The sequence below is a fragment of the Carlito syrichta genome, unplaced genomic scaffold (assembly GCF_000164805.1).
Source record: "Carlito syrichta isolate Samal-C Ts95f unplaced genomic scaffold, Tarsius_syrichta-2.0.1 Scaffold303334, whole genome shotgun sequence".
Lineage (NCBI taxonomy): Eukaryota > Metazoa > Chordata > Mammalia > Primates > Tarsiidae > Carlito > Carlito syrichta.
In genome coordinates, this window is record NW_007247430.1 from 25,320 (window position 1) to 46,215 (window position 20,896).

The window sequence follows — 20,896 nt, forward strand, 5'->3', positions numbered from 1 at the left end:
AATTCAGTCTCCTGGCACTGGCTATATTTTTATTTTTCTGCTCATCTGGGCCGTGTCTCATCTCAATGTTCCCAGCTTGCAGGAACAGTGTGGGCAGCAGTGACTATTTGATGGATGCCTAGATAACCGTCCAGAGAGCTTCCAGCTCTGAGAAATTGAATCTTGCTAAGAAAATCTTGTCTCTGTACTCCTACAGCTGGCCAAATAAAGACTGACCAGGCCTGCTCCCTCAGACTTGGCTTTTCTGAGCAAGATCTGTCAAACTCCCCAGCAGCTACCCAGTGAGCAGGCTGGGGTAGGGGCAGTATGTCAGAATGTGGAGGGTGGCTTCCAGCAGATCCACAGCCACACGGACACCCAGACAAGACGACCAGTACTCCAGCCTGTTTTGTTTTTGTGATCCTCAACTGCCTATCGTATTCCAGGTTCTCCAAGCCAGCACCCATGTTCCTGGACGACTCCTTTCGCAAGTGGACTAGGATTCGGGAGTTTGTGCCGCCTTTTGGGATCAAAGGTCAAGGTATGTTGGGAACCCTGACCTACATTAATGTCTTATCCCCCAGACTGTCTCCCTGGCCTTCAAGACAAGGCTATAGCCTCAGAAGTCTCCATGCTGAGGATCCATCCATCTTTCACTCTCAGCAATACCTTCTCTCCCTCTTTCCCTTCCTTCCTTTTTACTTTTTTAGTAGAATATTTACTCAGGGCCCATCAGGGGCTAGGTATACAACACTGAAGTAGACAGATTTGGTTCCTCTCCTCAAGACTCTCCAGTCTAGTGGAGATAGTTACTCAGTGCAGGACAGTAAGGGCCCTAGTGAGGGAAGTCTGTGGAGCCATGAGAGCACAAAAATTGCTGGAACACAGGTATGATAGGGAAATTCCCAGAGGAAACACAGGCCATTCCCCAGGAATGCCCCCCAGGCTCCTCCATCAGCCCCTCCTAATGTTTTTCACCAGAACCTAGTCTCTCCTCCTGTCCTTCTTATCCTGTTCAAGACTAACTGTCCCCCCTACTATCAGACACTTTCCCCTTCCACTGCCTTAGGTACCTTACCCACACAGTTCCCTCCTAACTTCAGACTTTCCCTCCCATCCCTAACAGTTTAGCAGTTCTGCTTCTTTGTCAAATTCCTGTGCTATTTAATGGCATGGTGGAAAAGAATCTGGGCTTTAGGGTCAGACATAGAGGGTTCAGATCCCCATACTGCCTCTTTACTAGCTGTGACCTCAGACAAGTTACTTAACCAGTCTGTGTTTTAGCTTGCTAATCAGTTAAATGGAGTGACTAATACTATTATGTGAGCTTGTGGTCAAAATTAAATAAAATAACTGTTAAATAGGTAATATCATTTGTTTGGGAGACTCAGGAATACCTGAACCTTCTTACTTAACTGGCCTGCTCACATGAAAAGAAGACAGTGGCAAGCACTGCTGAACTGGAGCTTTGACCTCAAACCTACAAGGACAAGTCTGATGGGTTGGGTTGAGCCATGTGAAGAACTCTTTTCTCTGGGTTCAGGTAGCCAAGCCATTTTTTTCTCTTAAATCCTCACTCAAGACTCTGATGGTACACCTGCAAAAGCCAGGAAAGACTGATACAGAGCCCGTTGGCCTGCAGGAAGAAAATACCAGGTCACCCGTGTCCTTTCTGCTAAAGTTATCCTCCTTGAAAACAAAACCCAATCTATATCTTTGACTCTAGACAATTAGTAGCAATATGCTTTTCCTTAAAGGTGAAATTGGAGGAGGGAAAAGGAGGGAATCTGTGGCTTTCCCTGAAGCCCACCATGAGGTATATCTGAAGGTACTTAGCATAGAACATTCCTTAAAGGTTTGTTTCCCCATTCTCACTCAACTTCTGGAAAGATTAGCTGTGCCTTCTACCTCCTCTTTCTCACTACTTATGTTTGTTATTTTTAATTTTGGAGACATTCTTTACATGAAATATTTCAGACATATAGAAAAGTATTAAGAATAATGCGATGAGCACTAGTGCACTTTCTACCCTTCTTAAGAAATAAAACATGAGACAGAATTAAAGCTTCTGTATAGTCCCTCCCATTCTGTTCTCCTCCTTCCCCAGGAAGCCATTATTCTGGTTTTAGTGTTAGTATTCCTATGTTTATATGTTTTTACTGCATAGTTATATATCCATGAAAAATACAGTATTAATTTTACATGTCTTTAAACTTTACAGTAGTGTCATATGTGCATATATGTGTGTGCTCTTTATATATATATATGTATATGTATATAATTTTTTTTACTTATGTATTGAGATTTATCAATATTGGTTCATATATGAGGAGGGACCCAAAAAATACCAGAATTATTTTTTTGGAGGGCGGGCCCCTTATAGTACAGGCTTTACCTGCTAGATAAGTATTCTAGGAATCCATTTGCATCAGGGTGCCATTTGGTGTTGTTGTGAGAGTCTATGTTCAGCTTCAGTGAATTTTTTGGTTTTTTTAGATACTTTCAACACATTTGCAACCTGAGCAACCTGCCCACACTGCACTGGGTACTCAGCAGTTTCTGACCCAAAACTGCAAGACCCCTGTGCCCTACCCTCTCTATTCACCCAATCTCACCCTGAGAAACTTTTTTTGTTTCCCTGTTGAAAAAAGTCCTCAGAGGGAAACTTTTTGCCAATGTGAAAAGAAGTGAAGCAAAAAAATAGCAGAAGCATAAAAGGCATCAAAATGGACTAATTCAAAAACAGTTTTGAGCAGTGGAAAAAGTGTTTTGATAGGTGTATTGTATCAAACGGAGAGTACTTTGAAGTTGACTGAAGTTTAAACATGTAAGAATAAATACATGATTTTAATAAATAATTTCCAGGTTGTTGGGGTCCCCCCATATAGCTCTAGGTCACTGATTTTTTTTAAACTACTATGTAGTATTCCATGCACCACACTGGATCTGTTTTCCTCTGGTGGGCATTCAGGTTGCCTCCCATGTTTTGATATTACAGTTTGGCATGAACACTCTTGCACAAGTCTCCTTGAGCAAATGTGTAAGCTTCTCAGTGCTCTACACCTAGAAGTATGGTTGTAGGATCTTAGTCTATGCACATCTGTATCATTATTTGATATTATTAAGATGCTCTCCATGTGGTGGTACCAATTTATGTTACCTTTAGGTCTTTATGTATATTATCGTTTATTTTCCTAACAACTCTGCAAAATAGAAATTATCTTCATTTCAGAGATGAGCAAACCAGAGCTCAAAGAAAGTAAGTAATGTATATAAAGTCACAGGGCTCTTAAGAAGCACAGCCAAGATTTGACTCCAAAGCCAATGCCCTTGTTATACATTATACCTTATAATGTTCTTGTTATACAAGAGTTTGAAGGGAGAGCAATTATCATTGCCAAAGTCAAAGAGAGGCCAGGAGGATGAGGTCCAAAGAGTGGGCACAAGATCGAAGAGCACAGAGGTCACGGGGGTCCTTGCTAAGTGGAGTGCAGGTGGATAGATGCCAGGCTCATGGAGTGAACGGGTAAACAAGCCAGCCTGGCAAAGAGCAAGATTAGAGACTGGCAATGTGAGAGAGAGGAAGTGAGGGGAAGACAGTATCAGAAAATGAGGCCAGAGATCTGCCTGGATGAGCTCTTCAACCATGGGGTGTCTTCTCATTTGTTTCCTGGTGTCTGCTTGGTGGGGACACAGAGGTGAGCACAATGTGGTCTCTATCTCTGAGTGGGTCCTCCCACTCTGGGGGAGACTGAGATGCTCCAGCTCCCAGGCAAGGCCCTGGCCAAGGGATGCACGTCTGGGGACCTGACTGCAGAGCCTCAGAAAACCAGATGAGTCTCCCAAGAAGGGTGAAGAAGCCCTGGGAAAGAACCTATCTGCCTGGGTTAAGAACGGTCTCCTGGAGGAGATATGCCTGCCCGTTTGCCTGCCTCCATCTCCTTTCCCAAGGAGAGAGTTAGAACAGTGGTCCAACCCAACACGTATCCAGAGCCCCATCTCCCACTTGCACCTTCACTGTAGGAACTTGCGCCTTCAAGTAGGATTGTTGGCAAACATTTTACAGAAACTTAAGTGACCTTCTAACAGGAACCTCCCTTCTCTGTCCACAGACAGTCTGATCAAAGCCATCCTGTCAGTCACCAAAGAGTACCGCCTGACCCCTGCCTTGGACAGGTGAGCCACTGGCTGCCCAGCCCCCTGCCCCCTGCCCTGCATGGTATGTGCAGAGGCCACCCCTGGCCACAGGCAGACTCTCCAGCATACCCACACACGCACACATGGTACACACACAGGGTGGGTGGATCAGATAAGTGGCACCATCCACTGAATTTGCACCCTGTGGGCTGGCAGCACTAGGCAAGACACCCAGTCTTCAGACATCAGAGATTTGAGGGGAAGACCAGCAGACACTGGGGCTGGGATTAGCCCATCAATGGAACTGAGAGTCTGGTTGGTGGGGACAGGTAAAGGAGGCAGGGCTTAAGTCCAAGAGGCAGTGACAGCTCTGAAACCAACAGACCCTAAAGCAGGGACACCCCACAGTCGGGGTGAATGAAGCAAAATGGACAGGCTCCCTGGTGGCCACTGGGAGCCAGGGGGCTTCTGAGTTGAAAATAAGCTGAGCCTTGAGTTCCAGAGCCTCCAGTCCTTTTCCCCTGCTGTTGTTTTCCTGGCATAGCCTCAAGCTCTGCCCACTTTTCCCTCTCCCCTGAAGGCTATGTAAAACCCACTGACCCCTGAGGGACTTTTATCCTAGAATGCCTTCTTATCAGAGCCTCTCTTCACCACCTCGGTCTGGCATCCAAGCCTTTCCACACCCATTTTCCTTGGGAGATGTCAGGGATCAGGGAAGCCAGAGAGTCCCGGAGCCCAGCTACCCACAGTGTGGTCTGGCCTCCTCTCAGAAATGCTGCCAGAACTGCCCATGGGTCTTCCTCCTCTATCCCAGCCTGATCCTAGCTAAGGGCATGGGGTCACATGCCAAAGGGCCAGAGGAAGAGAGCCGGTGGGCAGCTTTCCATAGAGATCTCCACCTCTCTCCTCCCAGCCTCCACTGCCGCCGCTGCATCATCGTAGGCAATGGAGGTGTCCTTGCCAACAAGTCTCTGGGGTCACGAATTGACGACTTTGACATTGTGGTCAGGTGAGCTCCCCAAAGCAGCACCTGTTGGCACCTGAGTGTCCTGACCCAAACCCCAAGCCCTGAACCCATTGAAAACTGTCTGTCCATCTGGCCAGTTGGGCCGGAGGTCAACAGAAGCCCAGGAACCATGGGTTGGAGGGCTTTGGAATGAACAGTAGATGATACCAGGTGGCTTGGATTCCCATTCTCTGCACCTGGGGTGTTCTGGGGTCATGCGGCCTCCCCAAACCCAGGCCCGGGGCAGGCTCTGACTGGCCCTGTTCTCTGTAGACTGAACTCAGCACCAGTGAAAGGCTTTGAGAAGGATGTGGGCAGCAAAACAACACTACGCATCACCTACCCTGAGGGCGCCATGCAGAGGCCTGAGCAATACGAGCGTGATTCTCTCTTTGTCCTTGCTGGCTTCAAGTGGCAGGACTTCAAGTGGCTGAAGTACATCGTCTACAAGGAGAGAGTGGTGAGCCCCCCTGGCACCAGCTCCTTCCCTCTTGCCCCAACCTTGCCCTGGCCTTCTCTGGAACCCAGCAGTCCCTCCCTTGGAACCCAGCAGAGAACAAGTAGGACCTTTCAAAAGTAGCATTAATGACCAAATGCAACGAAGAGACAGAAACACCAAAAGATGCCAGGGTTACTGGCCAGACTCCTGGAGCCAGTATGCCTGATATCTGCCACCTGCCTTCAGATACCCAGGGGCTGGTCCTTTCTTAGCCTTCTGTGACCAGACCCAAACATCCCCAGGGACCTTTCTCTGGCCCTAGATCCCTGAGTAAGTAAAACTTTGCCTCTATGGCCAGCTTCAGTATCACTCTTCTGCCCTGACCTTGTAACTGTCTCCTCTACCTTCTTCTGACCCCCTGTGAAGTCTCTCTGACTCCAGTCATATGGGTTCTGGCCTCTGTCTCAGCCAAGGAAGGAAGGCCTAATTTAGGCCCTGGAGCCATTCTGCAGCGATTGCAGCCCTCAACTTGAGAATACCAGCTCCCAAACTTATAAGTACTGGTCTCTCCATTTTGTACTTTTACCACTGACCTGTAACTGGGTCCCCAGCCTGCCATTGAGTCTGGTTCTACTCCTTGGGAATGATCAGATTCTGTACTTTTTGTTCTAGGGAGGGAAGGATCTCGGCCCATTTCTTTAGGGAACTTATGTGGCAGAGTAGGGTTCTGCCTGTTCTTTAGTAGACCACCCACTGAGTCTCCTCTGGCGGCCTCTATTTCCCAGTCCTGGGCCTACAGGGACACTCACCAACTTGTCTGGGTCCATCCCCTGTTTCCCTCAACCAACTGTCACCAGCGGCCCCAGAAGAGGGGTACTGCGCACTCAGGCCATTCATCTTCCAGTACCCAAGCCTCTTTCCAGAGAAGGATGATGACAGACAGCCTCCGCCTACAGTAAGAAGCTGGTTGTTCTTTCTGGAGGTTTACAGAAGAGTTGGGGGTGGGAACAACTTACCCTGCCTGTGGGGATCTCAGTTTGATGTGGTTTAACTCCATAGCTCTTTCCCAAGCAAGGCCAAGTGCAGGGAGTTCAAGTAGGTAGCAAGTAAGAGAGAAGACAGAAGTCAGGTCCAGAAATTTAGGTAGGTGGGACAGTGGGGAAGGAGAGCCCATCTCAACCAGGCTAAATGAGGCAGCTGGGCTCTGCTGGGTCCCTTCCAGCTCCCCAAAGGGAAGGAAAGGGCTAGGCAGCAGAGTGATCATTTGGCTTTAGCCAGCCCCACCTCCAAGCAAGCCCACTGCCCATGCAAACCAAGCAGAGAATGGGAGCTCAGGGAGACACACTTGAGGCCTGAGATTCCAGTGTCCTCAGAGCCCTTCTCTGCCTTGAGGGTAATAGAATTAGGGTCACAAATAGGAACTTTTAAGGCAGTAATGGGATCTACCTTGGTGAAGCCCAGTGAGCCTGAGAGCTGCTTTCTCTGGCCTGGCCTTCCACCCATCTGCCCAGTACCTCCTGGCACATCCTTCCCTCTGCCCCTGGTCACCTGCCAGTGCTGCCTTCAAGGCAGGAGCTCCCCAGGGCCAAGGCATGTTCCCATTGGTTTTCCCACTCAGTGCCCAGTCATCATAAATGATCTGGAGTTGGCTCAGACACTGGTTCCTGCTTCTTGCCAGGTAGACTGGGAAAAGCCAGGTAGTCCAAAGAAGGCCAGGCCAAAGGGGTGGGACAAAGGGTGGGCTAGAGCCAGTCAGTTGGGTGTTATCACATGTTCCTCCCAAGAACATCGGGGTCAGTTAATTCAAGGCTCTTACAATTCATCTAAGGGAGTAAGGAAAGAAAGAAGAAAAGGAAGGAAGCCAGCTAGAGTCGGAGGCCACTCAGGAAGCAGTCAGCAGGGCCTCGCTTTTCCTGGGAAGACCAAGAAGCTCTCTGCCTGGGCTGGCCTGGCCGTAGTGGCAGGCAGATTCAAGGTACCAGAGCAGTGGGATGAAGAAGTATGGGGTGTGTTCAGGCACAGAATCACCCTTGCTAATGCCTGTGTCCATCCTGGTCATGCACAGGGATCTAGGGCCAGCCTCGTGTTAGTGAGAACTCCTTAGGGTGGGTGGGGGTGTGAGTGGGAAGAGGAGAAAGGATACAGGGAAGAGTCCTCTGAAGTGCTGTGAGCTTTCTTTGGCTCCAAATTTAAAGATAATTTGGGGCCAACCATGGTGACTCGCACCTGTAGCCCCAGCACTTTGGAAGGCTGAAGCGGGAGGATTGCTTGAGACCAGAAGTTCAAGACCAGCCTGGACAACATCGCAAGATCCCATCTCTACAGAAAATGAAAAATTAGCAGGTGGAGTGGTGTGCCTATAATCCTAGCTGCTTGGGAGGCTGAGGCAGAAGGACTGCTTGAGCCCAGGAGTTCAAGGCTGCAGTGTGCTGTTATCATGCCACTGTATTCCTGGATGACAGAGCTAGACCCTGTCTCTAAAGATAAAAACAAAGGTAATTTGGGCCTTAAGAGTGAGATGCCAGAGGAATGCCGGTGATGCCCCCAGCCTTACCCTCCCCATCACCTAGGCTGGACCTTCCCAGGTCCTTCTGCTGCCCCAGAGGTCTCTTTAGTGCTCTTCCCCAACCCATGCCCAAGGCTAATGCATTCCCAGGACCTCTCCCATGCTCTACTTCACTTCTGTGGCAGCTGGGACCCAGGTAAATGTGAGAGAGGCTGCTTTTCCAAGTCCCTTCCTGTCTGGTGTCCTGACACAGGGACCTAGCCACAGGCCTGACCCACTCCTAACCACATAGCCTCTGGGCTGCTGGAGAGCTCTCTGCACTGGTCTGGAGGCTCACCTGAGAAGTCTGGCAGGAGGCAGCTCTGTGTTCTGGAACCAAGGCCTGACTGAGCAGGGCTAGAACACGTATTAGGCCTCAGTCACAGCTGCTGCCTGCCACTTGGTGTGTGAGCAGCCACTTACAGCATGTGACTTCCTGGTACCCAGGAGTCCTAATAGAATATGGAAAGGGGAAAGATGTGGGAAAGGAAGACCAAACAACCCAGAAAGCAACCCATGCCAGGGCTGGCCGTACTTTCCTCATCCATCTGGGAACTCTCCCTTCACCATTTGTAGCTATTTGGGTTCCTGATTCACTGGACAGTAGCTCCAATAACTAAACAAATTACAAAAAGGCATTTTATCTCCCAGATCCCAGCAAGCAGGTGTAGAAGCTACCAGAAGGCCATGTGTATTCAGGGCAGCTCAGAAGCGCACCAGTGGACAGGCAAGTGGTGATGCGGAGGTTGGGAGGAAGGGTGGAGCCAGGGAGACAGGGTGCAGCTGTGTGTAAGTCCCTGGTAGGAGGAGGCAGCAAGTCTGCTCAGAAGTGCCTCTGTAGTCATCCCCATGCATTCTCTCGTTCACCAGAGTGAGGGATCCTCTGTGCCAGCTCTGCACTGGCCCTGGGGAATAAATACAAGGACAAACTGAGCACTGTTCCTGGCCCGAAGTAGCTCACAGTCTAGTGGAAAAGACAGTCCCCAAACTAATTCCTTCCTCCAACATCTCTCCTCTGCCTCCCTACAAAGGGTCAGCACTCTCCTGTGCCCTGGATGCCCTCTCCTCTCACTTTCTCAGGAACTGTCTTCGCTCATTTGTCTCCTTTCTCACCTCTTTACTGAAGCCACCTCTCACATCTATAAATTTGTTCAGTGCTCTCTCACCTTAAAAATAAAAGCCTTCCCTATAACTTCTGTTACCATCTCTCCTTTCCTTCTCATTTAAATCTCTGGGAAGAGTCATCATCTGTCCCAGCGTCTCCTTGTTTCCCCTTCTATTCTCGGCCTCTCTGGCCTGGCTTTCAAACCGATCCCTCTACTGGCTGTGACCTTCTGATTCTAGATTCAGTGGACTCTGCCCTCCCTGTAAAGGAATAGCTTGCCAGCAGATATCCAGTGAGCATTTACTGTGTCCTGGGCATAGCACTGGGTTCTAGGGATCGTCCCTGTTTCTTACAAGCTCACAGCCAAAAACCTGGGGGCCATCCTTGATTCCACCATCTCTTTTGCCATCCATATTCAACCATTTAGTCTGCACATCTTTGATTCTCCATTCTAAAAATATCTGGCATGGATCATTTCAGCAGCTTCCTGTCTCCTGCCTCCAATGAGGTCTCCCTCCAAACCATTCTCCACATCTGCAATCAAAAGAATCTTCCTCAAGTGTCCATCTGGTTGCTTCATTCTCCTGCTTAACACCTAGATTCAATGGTTCTCAAAGTTCCTTCTCATACCAGCAGAATCAATATCACCTGGCAACTTGGCAGAAGTACATTGTTGGGGAGGGCCCACCTTAGACCTTCTGAATGAGGAACTCTGGGGGTGGGCCTAGCAGTTTGTTTTAATGAGTTCTCTGGGTCATTCAGATACAGGCTCAAGTGTGAGAACCACTGGCCTACAGGATAAAATACGAACTCTGTAGTACAGCATTCTGCGATCTGGCCCCTTCCAACCCCTCCCTTGTTCTTGTCCCTCTTTCTTGCCCTCACCACTTACTCTCCCCTCTGGTTATACCAGAAGCTGTGTCCTATTTCACACCTCCGTGTTCTGCCTGCTCCCATTCGCAAGACTGTATGACATGCTCTCCTCGTTAGCCTCTGGAGGCCAACAACAGTCTTGTTTGTCTCCATAAGCCCATCACCTCCAGCAACATTTGAAGCATAGTTGGCATACATCAACGAATAAGTAAACATGGAAACTGAGACCCAGTGTAAGGTAGTACCTCCCAGGAGAGTCAGGATTTCTACCCCAAACTCCTGACTCTCAGGCAGCCTCTTTTCTCTTGGCTAGGCCGCCACCTCCTTTCATTGCCCTGGGAAGTCATTCTTTTAGATTCAGACCCCTTACATCCTTTTGCTCTTTTCTTGCCTCTCCAGAGCATCTCTTTCCTCTTAGCCATGTTTGATCCTCTTTCTGCAGTTCCAAGATCATTCTCCTTGATAAAAAAAAAAAAGAAAAAGAAAAAAGAGAGAGAACTGAACAGGCCCTGGCGCTTTGCCTCTTTCAGTTGTCTGTTGGCATCACATGGCCCACCCCAAGCTGGCTCCTCTTTTTGTTCATTACTTTTTTCCAAATATAGCCTTCAAAAAGGTTTTTTACCTTCTCCTCATAGCATACATCAAAATAAATTCCAAATGGACTAAAAAGTAAAATATAAAAATACAACCAAAGGGAATTTGAAGAAAGAATAGAAATCAAATTTCTGGAGGGAAAGAATTTTCAAGGCACAGAGACGTGCTAGAAATCAAATTTGATAATATATGAGAATTTAAACTAAGTTAGCACACAAAAAAGACTGTAACTCAATACTTTGAAAAACATGTTTAGAAAATATGACAGACAAAAGGTTGTTATTAACAAGACCATTGGAATACCAGCAGACAATGGGCAGGAGGCTGAGCAGATCACAAATATAGAACTAGTAAATGACAAATATGTTGAACCTTCCCAGTAGTCAGAAAAATTCATGTGAAGCCAACAGGATGCCATTTATCACCTATCACATTTTCAAAGAATGCGTTTAAATTATAATACTCAGTGCTGGCAAGAGTACAGTGACAGGTGCTCTCATAGGCTACTGGGCGGAATACAAATAGGGACAAGCTTTTTGGAAAGGAAATGGCACTTGGTATCCAGAGCCATCACCCAAAGGAAAGAAAAAGCTGCACACAAAGGTTTTTATTATAGTGTTGTTTATAATAGCCAAGCCTAAAAATGACCTAAGGGGCTTATTACGAAAGTTAGGGTTCCACTACTTGATGGAGTCTAAAGCAGCAGCACTGCAACCCTGCCGAGGGCGCGGGCACCTGGACCAGCCTGCACAGCTGTTCTCCTCGCCCCTTCGTTGCCGGTGTGGTCAGTGGACGCAGCACTGGCCTTGGTGTTAGGAACTGAAACCAGTCTCTGCCTCTGCCACGGCCCACATCTTTGAGTCTTATTTTCCTCTTCTGTAAAATGGGGATCATAAAAGCTTCCCTGCGTGCTATGTGTTATACTGCAAAAGAACTGAATGGGACAGTGCCCATGCCAACACTTGGCACACTGTGCTTATCTACAATGACAGTCACCCTTCTGAGGGGTGAGACTGAGCAAAATAAGCATTGTCTGCCCACTCGGAAGAATCCCAAACCATAGGACCAGGAGTGAGTGTGTTGGGAAGAGCAACAGGGCCTGGGTAAGATGCCACCTGGTCAAAAGAGTCCAGCCACCTTGTCTCTTGGCCTCTAGAATTCCTATGTAAGCCCCAGGCCCCAGCCGGGATGCTTGCTGCAGCCTCTTCTTGTTGACATTGGCCAGATGAACCTGAGTGTTTTGGGTACAGAGAACAGCATTGGCAAAGAGTGTGGTGTACTTAGTGAATTAAAAATAATTCAGTGTAACTGGGTGCCCTACTGCCCTTTGACCTGGGAAAAAGGGGCATCTGCCCTGAGCCCCACTCAGGAACTGCTCTGGTCACGCCCTTTGCCATGGAGTGAAGGGGAATTTGCAGGGCCAAGAGGGATATGCCCATCTCAGGCCCATCCATCCACCTTGCAACCATTACCATACTGAAGTCCTCAGGGTTTCATGCCCTAACAGTGCCAAGTCCACTTCCATCTTCCAGAGGGCAAGATCCAACTCTGTGCACACCCTAAGGTCAAGCAAGACTTTGCAGAGGCTGTGAGCAGTGCTTGGATGTGTGGAGTGAGGAGTCTTCATACCAGACTTCTTATAGTGTGAGATAGGACCTGGGGCAGGAGGTGGGCTGGGGCTAGTTCTCCCTACACCACTTTGATCCAGTACAGATCTCCAGGGTCAGAATTCCAAATTCAAACCTGGCCTTCCAGACTGTTTTTCATGGAAGGATAGAATATATTTTATTTAACAGCATTATAGTTTGATGTATAACTTTCAAATATTTAGAGTCTAAATTTTAGAGGTGGTGTGTGGACATCCATTTGAAATTTTGTCCCTGACTCCACGGATATTCGGGATGGGCCTGCATGAATATGGTGGTAATGACTGAGGATGGGACTGAGTGAGCAGGGACAGATGGTGAGGGGTCTTATAAGCCAAAGTCACATCTAGGAGCTCGGACTTCATCTTGAGGACTAATAACAGCAGAAGCCAACAAGAGCTGACTTTGTGCCAAACATATCATATGCATGATTTTTAACTGTCATAACACAAAAACACTGTAAAGTAGGAACTATTATTGCCCCTATTTTATAATAAGGATAATAAGACACAGAAAGGGTTAAAAAAACATTGCCTAGGAGCACAGAGTTAGAGTAGTTGGGGTGTCAGGGTTCCAAATCATACCTGCACTCTTAACTGTCAGCACAAGCTGTCTCAGTGGACAGTGGAACATCACCAAAGATCAGGTTTGGGCAGGGAAGCGAATGAACAGAAGGAAGGCAAGGTGGAGGCAGGAGACCTGGTGGCTGTTAGAGTGACCCCATGAGAGTTGATGACCTGTCCTAAGGCAGTAGCAGTGAAGAGCATAAGGAGTGAACACATCCGCCCTACTCTTGCTTCAGAGAGCCAGCCATGTTTAATCTCTCTCCTCCCAGACCTCTGAGGAGCAGAATCCTGTGAGGGTGCCAGCAAACATTATCATAGGGGCGTGAGGGGGAAGGTGCTTTCTTCCCAGATGTTTTCCCCCTTGCTCCTGGCTATTCTGACAAGAGCAGAACAGGTTGCATCAGCAGGAGACTGGCAGCTCCACGCAGAGGAGCTGGGTCCAGACTTGACTGAGGTAGGTACATTCCTAGAGGAGGAGGGATTCGGAAAGGCAGGCACCCCACAGGAGAGGCTTGACCATGCTGGGCCAGTGGCACTGGCTGGTTTTATAGAACTCTGCATTGTGTCCTATGGGTGGGAAAATGAGATGTGAGAGGTCTTGGGCTAGATTGTGACACCGGCAGCTGCAGGCCTTGTGAGACAGAACTGTGTGTTGGTGGCAGGCCTGGCAGTGTCCCCAGCAGCAGGCAAGCCTCCCGTGCCCACTGCCCCCCTGAAGACAGCCACAGGGAAAATCTGGCTCCCCCGCTGGAATGCATGCATGTGTGCAGGTGTGGATATGTCCTGGCCTCTCTGGCAGCTGATGTTGCTGACCACACCCTTTGCTTCACTCTCCTGGCTTCTGTGACACTCACTCATAATCATAATAGGTAAGATTTATTGAACTCTTGCTATACACCAGACTCTGTGCCAGATACTGTAAAATGCACAGCACCTCATCTAATCCTTGTAACTATCTGGGAACTAGGTCTTGTCATCCATTTTATGCACAAGGAATCTGAGGCTTAAAGAGAGGACATGGTATGCCCTAGATCATAGGGATGTGAAGTCAGTATGTGATACTCAGTTTTCCTCACTCCAAAGCCTCTGCAGTGGTGGGCAAAATGTTATGTGTAAGTCCCTGCGTATGTTTTTCTGAGAATAGCCCTTTTTTTTAGGAGACAGGCTGAGGTTCTGTTGACACTTGATATTCTTATGACTGGAGAAGCACAGAAATGTTCAAGTCATACCTTAATCTTACTGCTTCTCCTTTTTCTGAAATTTCTGAGGAAACTCAGAACAATGACAGATGGGAAAGAGTAAAAGAAGCAGTGTACTTTGTTGGTGTGTTGGGTTCCTAGTTCCCTATGCAGGCTCCCTGGGACTTGAAACCTAGAGCAGGACTCCTTCCCCCAGGCTTGCCCCAACCTGACACTCAGCCACTGCTGGCTAAGAACCCATAGCCATAGGAGCTTCAATGCACTAAGCACACAGGGGTCAGAGGCAGGGAGAGGTGGCCTGCTCCAAGGAGGCAGGCTCTACCTCAGCTGAGGCACTGCTGTACAGAGGCAGGAACACAAGAAGGGTTGCATGTGTGTATGAGAGAGACTGTTCACCTCACCAATAAACGTGTCACATTCAATATCCCAAGTCTAAGCTATCACATCAGTCATGTCTCCTCCAAGGAAAGAATAAAGGTGAGAAGAAAGGCAGAAGCTTTCCCTCCCCACTGAGCTTTCATCAGATTCTCAAAGGGGATTTGAGTTAATAAACTAATTTCCTACAGGTCATTAAATACAGGAAGGACTTTTAGCACATGAAACAGGTCAAGAGAGATTGTTTCAGAGAGGGTACCTCATGTCATACAAAGAACCAGTTTCTGAAACCAGATCCAACTCAGATTCCCACCAGCTGTGTGAACACCCTGGCAAGTCCCCTCACCTCTCTGGGCCTCAGTCCTCCGTGTAAAGTGGGATGTGGGGCACCAGAGTGACCCCTTAGAGGTCTTGGAGGGCAGGGAAGAGTCCTCGTTCATCCTCAGCTGCAAACCCCCAGATTTCCTGAGGTGAGAACTGCAGTGATAATACAAATATGATGTAAATGGTGTGACAGAAAGAACATCCATCTTGGAGTCAGGACATTTAGGTTTGAATCTCGGCACAGCCGCTTGCAGGCTGTGTGACCTTGAACATGTTGCTTCATCTTGGGACCTCTACCTGTGAAGTGAGTGAAAATTGAAGAGATGTAAGTAAAGTAATGTATATGAAAACCAGCCTGGAGCCTCACACCCTCCCCCTCAGTTGTGCCCAATCCTGGCTCTCCCTGCCCCTCCTAAGCAGTCCCTGCACTTCTCTCCCTCCTTTTTAGGTGTGTGTGGGGCAGGCACAGGCAGGACCCCAGGTGGGAAACTGTTGGGGCCTGCCAGGCCCTGAAGAAGGGACAGAGGCTGTGCTATGCTTGGCACAGGCTGGCACCAGCCATTCCTATCAGTCCACATCTGGCCCACCCAGAAATGGCTTCTCCCCAGCTCTGCCTAAGCTCTTGGGCACTTCTTTCCGACTGTGTCCCGCTATCCCTACCTTTACCTCCCTTATATACATACCTTTCCTGGAGATACAGGAGCAGGAAGAACTGGGGTCTGCTTGCTCAGTCTGAGAAGTTTGCCCCAAGGCCTATCCTTTAAACTGACCCTTGGAGAATAGACAAGATTTGCCAGAAAAAGTGATGTTGCGGCCAGGGTCTGTGGCTCAGCCTATAATCCCAGCACTTTGAGAGGCCAAGGCAAGGATTGCCTGAGCCCGCGGGTTCGAGATCAGCCCGGGCAACTTGGTGAGACCTCATCTCTACAGTAAATTTTAAAATTAGCTGAACGTGGTAGCGTGCGCCTGTAGTTCTGGCTACTTGGAAGGCTGAGGCAAAAGGATCGCCTGAACCCAGCAGGTTGACGCTAGTGTGGCAGTGAGCGTGCCACTGCACCCTAGCCTGGGCAAGGGAGTTGAGACTCCAGCTCAAAAAAAAAAAAAAGTGATGTTGACACAGAAGTGGAAAGCATGAGGAGGGAGCAGCTGGAGCAGAGACAGTCCACTGAAGGGGCAGAAGAAGAAGAAGCTGGAGAGCTGCTGACTGTGGGGGACCCTGGGTGGATGTCATGTCTTCTTTAGTGTTTGTCATTGATGCCTCCTTTTTGTCCTACTGGACCAGGTCCTGGGCCACAGGGATGAGTCAGATAGAAGCCCCTGCCCTGTGGGCTAGTGTGCACTCAACTTGAAGTCTCTTGTGTAATGCTCACAACAGCCCGTAAATTAAATACTAATGGTATCCCTGGTTTATCCATAAGGAAGTGGTACACACCTTGCCCAGGGTCTGCAAACAGTGAGTGACCAGAGCTGAAGTTGAATCCCAGGACCAAGGATCTTAACTCCCTGTTTTACCACCTCTCAAAGGTTAGAGGTCAATTTTGCCTTGGGATGGAGGGGATCAGGAAAGATATGAGGGAGAGAAGTCTTACATAATGAGTAGGATGAATCATGTGGATAGAGGTGGGAAGGGTGTTAAAGACAAGGAACAGCATCAGCAAAAGCATGGAGGCATGAATTAGCAAGTGAGGACTTCAGATGGGCTGAAATTGAGACTGGAGAGGCAGACAGACTTACTGGCTATAAAGCTCAGGTCTGTGGGCAGTGGTGATGTGATCTGATTTGTATATGGAAGGGTCATTCTGGCATAGAATGGAAAGTGGATTGGGAAGCAGAAGCAGCCACTTCTAGGCACTCATTACATGCTCATTGGCTCAATAAATGGAACTGAATGATGTATTGTGTCCCATTTAGGTTTCAGTTCACTCAGCTGAACTTTGGGACATTTAGCAGTCATTATGACAGTCTAGGTGAAAGATGAAGAGACCTGGTCTGGATGTGGTAGTAGTGGGCTTGGGTTCAAGGGATAGATCTGTGAGGTTCTGAGAGGATAAAGAAGAACTAGATGACTAGCAGGACAAGATAAGAGGTACTAGAGTGGTGGAGAATCTGAAGTAGATTCCCAGGTTTCTGGTTTGGAGGACTAAATGAATATTAGAGGACTGTAAGTGCAGGAGGAGGAACAGATCTAGAGAAACTAGAAACGACTACATATGTTATGGCACATCTATGAGGCCAAATTATTAGAAGATACCATTTTGATGTCTATGACCATCTCTTACATAGATGTATATTATTTAACCAAACCTCTGTTGTAAACTTTTGGATTTTTTTTCTGTTTTTTCACTTATATAAATAATGCTGTAATAAACAGCTTTTTACGAAGGTCTCCTCCATTCTGATTACTTTTAGAAGGGAAATTTTTTGGTCTAAGGTATAAACAGCTTTGAGGCCTTTGACATATATTGTCAGATTGCTTTTTAGAAAGGCTGTACCATGACTTAGCAACAATGTTAAGTGGCATTTTCTTCTTAGTTTTTCATTTCTTAAAGAAAATATACTCCATATCTATAATATTGAATAAAATGATTATTTTTTACAGCCCCTTTAACATTTTTTGGAGGCGACAGTTCTGGTTTTCAGAAATTAATGTAATCAGAAAGCAAGATTCCATAAGCTGAGAACTCTGGACAGCCGATCAGCTTTACCATAGTGCTTTGCCTTTAAACAGAGTATGTGATAGCACATAATTTCAGATATATATGTAAGGCTGTTTCCTGAATAATAAGATGTATGAAAGGAACAGAAACAGATAATTTTTCTAATTAGAAAAAAAAAAAAAGGAAGGCTGTACCAAACTTTAATCCTAGAGCAGTGCAGAAAAATTCTACCTCAGCATACCACCAAAAGCACTAAGACATATGCATATACTCAGAGATATACATATTCTAGGGGGTTAAATATAGTATCTTGTTATTTTATTTTTTTATTTTATTATTATTACTTTTGATTTGGAGTCTCACTCCATCACCCAGGCTGGAGTGCAGTGGCACACTCACAGCCACCCCAACGTCAACCTGCTGGGCTAAGGTGATCCTTCCCCCTCAGCCTTCCAAGTAGCTGGAACTATAGACGAGTGCTACCACACCCGGCTAATTTTTTGATTTATGGTAGAGATAAGGTCTTGCCAAGTTGCCCAGGCTGTTCTCAAACCTGTGGGCTCAGGCAATCCCCTCACTCAGCCTCCCAAAGTGCTGGGGTTACAGGCTTGAGCCACTGCACCTGGCTGTATCTTGTTATTTTAATGTGCATTTCTTAGTTATTAGTGAGTTGAATTTTTTTCATGCTTATTAACCTTTTATTTATGCTCTTTACCATTTTTATGGGATCTCATTGACCTTTCATGAGTTGTTTTGTTTTGTTTTATGAGTTTTTAAATATGCATTTCTTACTATTTGTGACAAAGCTTATCCCACATTTTTGTTTCCCTCTCAATTTTGCTAATTATATTTTTGATGTATCAAAGCACTTAATTTTTTTTTTTTTTTTACATTTTTTTTTTTTTGACCTGGGGTCTCATCCTGTCACCCAAGCTGAAGTGCAGTGGCAATGATCACAGCTCACTGCAGCCTTGACCTTCTGGGCTCAAGTGATCTTCTCACCTCTGCCTCTCGAGTAGCTAGGACTTTTATTTTTTGTAGAAATGAGGTTTCACTGTGTTCCCTAGGCTGGTCTGGAACTCCTGAGCTCAAGAAATCCTCTCATCTTGGCCTCCCAAAGTGCTGGAATTATAGGTATGAGCCAGCCACTGTGCCTGGCAAAAAAAAAATTTTGTAACTCAAAATCTATTTATTTTTTTATTTCTGCCATTACATTAATGTTTAGACAGTTCAGTGATAAAAGACACATCCAAATTATCTTTTATTTTTACTTTTTTAGCATTTCCTTATTTTGTGAACTGTGTGAGGAGAGGGAGTAAATGGATCTTTTTCCTAAAGGGCAAATTTTCTAGTATCATTTGTTCCCACTGATGGTGAAAGTTCCTCTCTCATAGCCTATAACTACATTGACCTGCTTCTGGGCTCTCCTGTTTCACTGATCTTTCTGTTGATTCTTATATGAGTATCACCGTTGTAATAAGCACAAACCCATAATATACTGTAATACCTAATTTTTAATATAGGGGCATTATTTTTACCTGTTAAATCTTTTGGATGGGCTGTTAAGAATCCTTTTAATGAATTTCAAAATAATCCCACTGGGATTTTTTTGGAATTATGTTAAGCCTGTACATTAATCTGGAAGGAGTAGGCATTGTGTTAATATCCAGGCTTCCCATCCAGAAATATGATTTGTCTCTCCCCTTTTTTTTTTTTTTTCTTTTTTTTTTTTTTTGAGTTGGAGTCTCACTCTGTCACCCAAACTGGAGTGCAGTGGCACGCTCCCGGCCACCACACCCTCTACCTGCTGGGCTCCGGTGATCCTTCCACCTCAGCCTTCCAAGTAGCTGGAACTACAGACGCGCGCTACCATGCCCGGCTAATTTTTTGACTTATTGCAAAAATGTGGTCTTGCCAAGTTGCCCAGGTGGGTCTCAAACCCGCGGGCTCAGGCAATCCACTCACCTCAGCCTCCCAAAGTGCGGGATTACAGGCTGACCGAGCCCGGCTTGTCTCTCCCATTTTTAAGTCATCTTTTTATATTGCCCAATAAAGGATTATAGTTTTCCTCCTATAGGTCTCATATGTTTCTTAAGTTTATTGCTCAATATTTGATTTTTGTTACGATTGCAAATGGGATATTTTCTATTGTATCTGGTGATTATTTATTATTTCTATACTAAATTATTTTATCCATTCTAAGTTTAGTTTATTCTTTTAGGTTTTCTAGGGAAAACAACAAACTCACTGGAAATAAGTAGGTTGGAGCCCATGGTTTCCTAAGACCTCTGATCTGGAGAATTGGTTTGTGACTTTCTCCAGCAGTGCTCAGGGGTAGAAAAGGGGGATTGAATGGCTTGATCCCCAGCCCTGGTTTCCCTGGGCTAGGACAATGGAAGGACAAGGACAGAGTACTGGGGCAGCTTGCAAGAGAGAAGCTGACGTGACATACGTCAGGGTCTAGATGAGGAAGGGCTCACGTGCTGAACAGCAAGTCAGGCTGGGGCCTAGAGGTCTCCATGTGTTTGAGCAGGAGGAAAGGAAAACATTGGGAGGGGAGGAAGTTGTGGCCCTGGAACGGCCCCTGGGATGTCAGGTTTCAGAGGTAATGCCTTTCCAGAGTGATGCAGAGGTCTCTGAAGTAAGAATGATACTGCTTTGCAGTTAAAGAAGCTGGGGCTAGAGTAGCAGAACCGGGATTTGAGTATGTTCTGCTGTGCTGTACTAGCTCACATTCTGTCTCCATTTTTCAGGCTCACTTTTAGAACAGTTGGCTGAGAGAGCCAGGAGAGGCAGCAGGAGGAGAAGGGGGAGCTCAGCAGCACCAACAGGGGAGAGGGCAGGCTCCTCCCCAGCCCTGCAGCTGCTGTGGTCTTCCCTTGACCCAAAAGCCCTCTCAGGCCAGAGCGACACACCCAACAGCGTCCCATGTCCTGTGCCCTGCCCTGCAGCTTTCTTCGTCTCCTCCATTACACGTGGCCCTGCCACATGCTCACTCTTCCCCATCAGTTGTCCTTGTCCCTGTCACACACCCCATGTCCCCCCACATGAAAGGGCTTCCTACACCACAGGCCCCAGATTCCCCATTATACGCCTCATGTCCCCACTTGGGTCCCTGTCACTCTCTCCGTCCCACCCCTAGCTGTGTGCCCAGCTCATGTCCTCTTTGCTGTGTCTACAGAGTGCATCAGATGGCTTCTGGAAATCTGTGGCTACTCGAGTGCCCAAGGAGCCCCCCGAGATTCGCATCCTCAACCCGTATTTCATCCAAGAGGCCGCCTTTACCCTCATCGGCCTGCCCTTCAACAACGGCCTCATGGGCCGGGGGGTGAGATACTGGGGCCCTTGGGAGAGGGATGAGGAGAGCAGGGTCAGGGATGCCTTGGGACGGAAGGAGGGGGTGGCAGGGTAGGGCCAGTGCTCCTCTGAGATAGTTTTCTGGGGAAGAGGA

At 47.3% G+C, this 20,896-nt stretch overlaps 1 protein-coding gene across 1 annotated transcript in view; it reads left to right on the forward strand.

The window, feature by feature from the left end:
• The first annotated feature begins 306 nt into the window (after nt 1-306).
• Nucleotides 307-20,896, forward strand: part of ST3GAL3 (ST3 beta-galactoside alpha-2,3-sialyltransferase 3) — a 28,670-nt gene continuing 8,080 nt past the window's right edge. Inside the window, exons 1-5 of the mRNA XM_008058408.2 lie at nt 307-520; nt 4,092-4,155; nt 5,030-5,125; nt 5,396-5,582; nt 20,627-20,773. Of these exons, the coding sequence (XP_008056599.2) occupies nt 307-520; nt 4,092-4,155; nt 5,030-5,125; nt 5,396-5,582; nt 20,627-20,773 (708 nt within the window). The remainder of the gene's footprint in view (nt 521-4,091; nt 4,156-5,029; nt 5,126-5,395; nt 5,583-20,626; nt 20,774-20,896) is intronic.